The sequence below is a fragment of the Buceros rhinoceros genome, unplaced genomic scaffold (assembly GCF_000710305.1).
Source record: "Buceros rhinoceros silvestris isolate BGI_N320 unplaced genomic scaffold, ASM71030v1 scaffold9388, whole genome shotgun sequence".
Taxonomy (NCBI): Eukaryota; Metazoa; Chordata; class Aves; order Bucerotiformes; family Bucerotidae; genus Buceros; species Buceros rhinoceros.
The window spans coordinates 36,177-38,873 of record NW_010427400.1 but is presented as its reverse complement, the minus strand read 5'-3'; the positions used below and the strand labels follow the sequence as shown (position 1 = coordinate 38,873).

Here is a 2,697-nt window from a genome sequence, read left to right as displayed (position 1 = left end):
GGAGGCGGCTGATCCATCCACGTGCCTGCTGGCAGGGCCAGTTGCTCACGTTGCACTGTGTGGCGTCTGCCCACCTTGCAGTTAACTGCATCAGTGAAACGGATCTTCAGGTCACGGCCCTGAGAGCCTGTAAGGTCCACGTGCTTAAAAGCAGTCGTCTGAGGAAGGGGTACGAATGCTGGCCTGTGCAGAAAGGGAAGGTGTGTCTGCAGGGACAAACTCCCAGCTGTGCTCCACCACTGGGGGGCTGTTTGTTTAATTAAACCCGTGACACCAGTGGCATGGCCGCGTCCGGGGTCAGGCGGGAACATGCACATGGCTTAGTGAAAGGAGGAAAAGAGGTTTTAGAGCGTTCCCTTTGCAGTGAAAGTGCTCAGCTTAGAGCAGTCAGAAGATTTTTTTTTTTCAATTATTTTTTTTTGCTAATGAAAATACTGTGGAGTTGCTGGAAGGAGAACAGAAGATCAGTGCGCACATACACAAACCAAACACCTTAGCACTGGGAAACTACACAAACCTCTTAGCTCTGTTGCTTGCCATGCTGTCGTCTTCAACTCCTGAACTCCACCGTAGCTCAAAGGCCCGCAGATGCCCAGTCTCACAGTCCCTGTATGCGTGCTGTGCCCACCGCTGCCTGTTCCAGGGGTGTGCTGTAGAGGCTTTTGTTTCTGTGCACGGGGACTGGCATGGTGCAGCCTGGAACCACTGGTGGCATCACCTGCATTATAGGGCACTGTGCCTGTGTAGCTGCCATGCGTACATGGACTCACCGTAAGGAACTGCCACACTCTGTCCGCATTTAGTGTCCCTGTTTAGTAATGACCCCTGCAGCCACCCTCAGCGCTGGCCCTGCAGCCAGCATCGCCACTGCCCAAGGAGCCAGGGTCTGGGGAGAACCCTGCTGCGGGGCCTTGTCTCAGCCACCTTCTGTGACCCATCCTGAATGCAGGGGCAGGTGGCAGCAGCTGCAGGAGGAGTACCAGGCTGGTACCCTACAAGAGGGCTGTCACTGACACAGTCTCAGAGAGGAGGTGTGCTCTGGGCCAGCATTTTATGGGCACACATGTACACTGGCTCGTAACACATGATGGTGTTATCACAACAATCTGTTACCTCTTCAGAAAAATCTTCAGTGCGACAGGTAACATCACAGTTAGTTAGTTTCTTTAACAAGAATAATATCAACTTGCAGTTTAACAGTATTACTTAAAAAGAAAATTTTTTTCTTTTAGTAAGAATGTAGAAGTGTTTTATTGATTGTTGTCCTGTAAAATTGTAGAAGTCTGTAATTCCTGAAGAACCATGTCCAACAATAGGAAAAAATGTCTTTAAAAAACATTACAGCATTTTCTGGAAAAACTAGATATGAAAAAATATATACAGTGTATTAAAATCTGAATAAAATTAATGTCTGGATTTATACATTCAGTGACACGTTAAATACCTGCTGTGTACAGTGAGACTGTTAAGAGGAGCAGTGTTCTCACTATGTTAAATACGGCTGTGTTCCATTTACAGCCTCTCTCATCACTATTTCATCAGTCCACATATAAATTAATTTACAGGCCTGTATAACCCGGTCAGTGTCTTTGTACAGAATTACTGCCTTCCTCCTACTCTAAAGCGTTAGAGAGACATCTTCACCACCCTCCAGTGCATTCACTGCTCCGGTCAACACGGTACCGTACCTGAACCACCCTACCACCCCCTTCCAAAAGGCAGGGATTGTTCCCGGGGGGTGAGCAGCCATCTGCCCTGCTGAGCTTCCCGTGGCTCCTTAGCAGGGTGGGGACCGTCCCTGACATTCACTCCATTTCTGAGGGGGTTCTGTTCACACAGCATTTTTCCTGTGAGATCCCAAAGCTGAACTGCAGCTGCAGCACTGTGGCTGGTGGTGTGTGTAGTGCAACTGGGAGTCGTCTCCTCTGGAGCTCTGCTGGAAGCAAGCTCCCAGCCCTGTCTGGAGTCTGCTCCGGTCCGAGCAGCTCTCGATTCTTCCCTGGAGCTCGCGTCAGCTCTGCGCCCACCAGAGGTCGCCCTAGTTCTTATAGAGCCGAGGCTGCTCCGGACCAGCGATGCAGAAGTAGTCCTGGATGAACTGCAGCCTTGCTTAGTCCAGGTCCGGTTTCATTAAGACAGTCTGGTTCTGGGGAGCAGGAACCCCCACTGTTGCTGCTCACCTCCAGCTCAGGGGCCTGGGGGAGTTCTGGTGTTCTGGCAGGCTGAGCTCTGCTGCTGAGAGAAACTCAAAATGCACAGACAGAGGAGGACCACATGAAGAGGCAGGGACTGAGGAGCTACAGCTGAAACCTGCATTTGAGGGGCTGATCCCCAGTGCCCAAGAACCTACTGCCAGGTGGAATCCACTGCTGCTCCAGCCAGGTTTCGGTTCACAGCTCTCAGAACAGAAGGGACAAGGTTCTGAAACATCAGTGCTCCGTTCACAGGTCTTTTCGCAGTGGTGCCCCAGCTCTTCCACAGGAGAGCCGTGGGGCATAGGGCCGTGCCCCTCCACCAGCAGCTAGTGCAAATCCCAGCGTGCCCCGTGAAGAAGCCAGAGCTGTCTCTACACGTTGGTTTCAAGGCCCAGCAGGCGTCCCATCCGCTCCATGTTCTTGTCAATTGTGGCACGACACGTGATTTCTTTCGCACACTCTGTGGGAAACCAGCCTCTTTCACCATCCCGCAGGCGCTCCC

General features: G+C 51.6%; 1 protein-coding gene across 1 annotated transcript in view; it reads right to left on the bottom strand.

Moving 5' to 3' along the window:
• Nucleotides 1–2,566: 2,566 nt before the first annotated feature.
• Nucleotides 2,567–2,697, bottom strand: part of ARHGEF26 (Rho guanine nucleotide exchange factor (GEF) 26) — a gene marked incomplete at its 5' end in the record, with an annotated part of 36,094 nt that continues 35,963 nt past the window's right edge. The window contains one exon of the mRNA XM_010141875.1: nucleotides 2,567–2,670. Coding sequence (XP_010140177.1) covers nucleotides 2,567–2,670 — 104 coding nt within the window. The remainder of the gene's footprint in view (nucleotides 2,671–2,697) is intronic.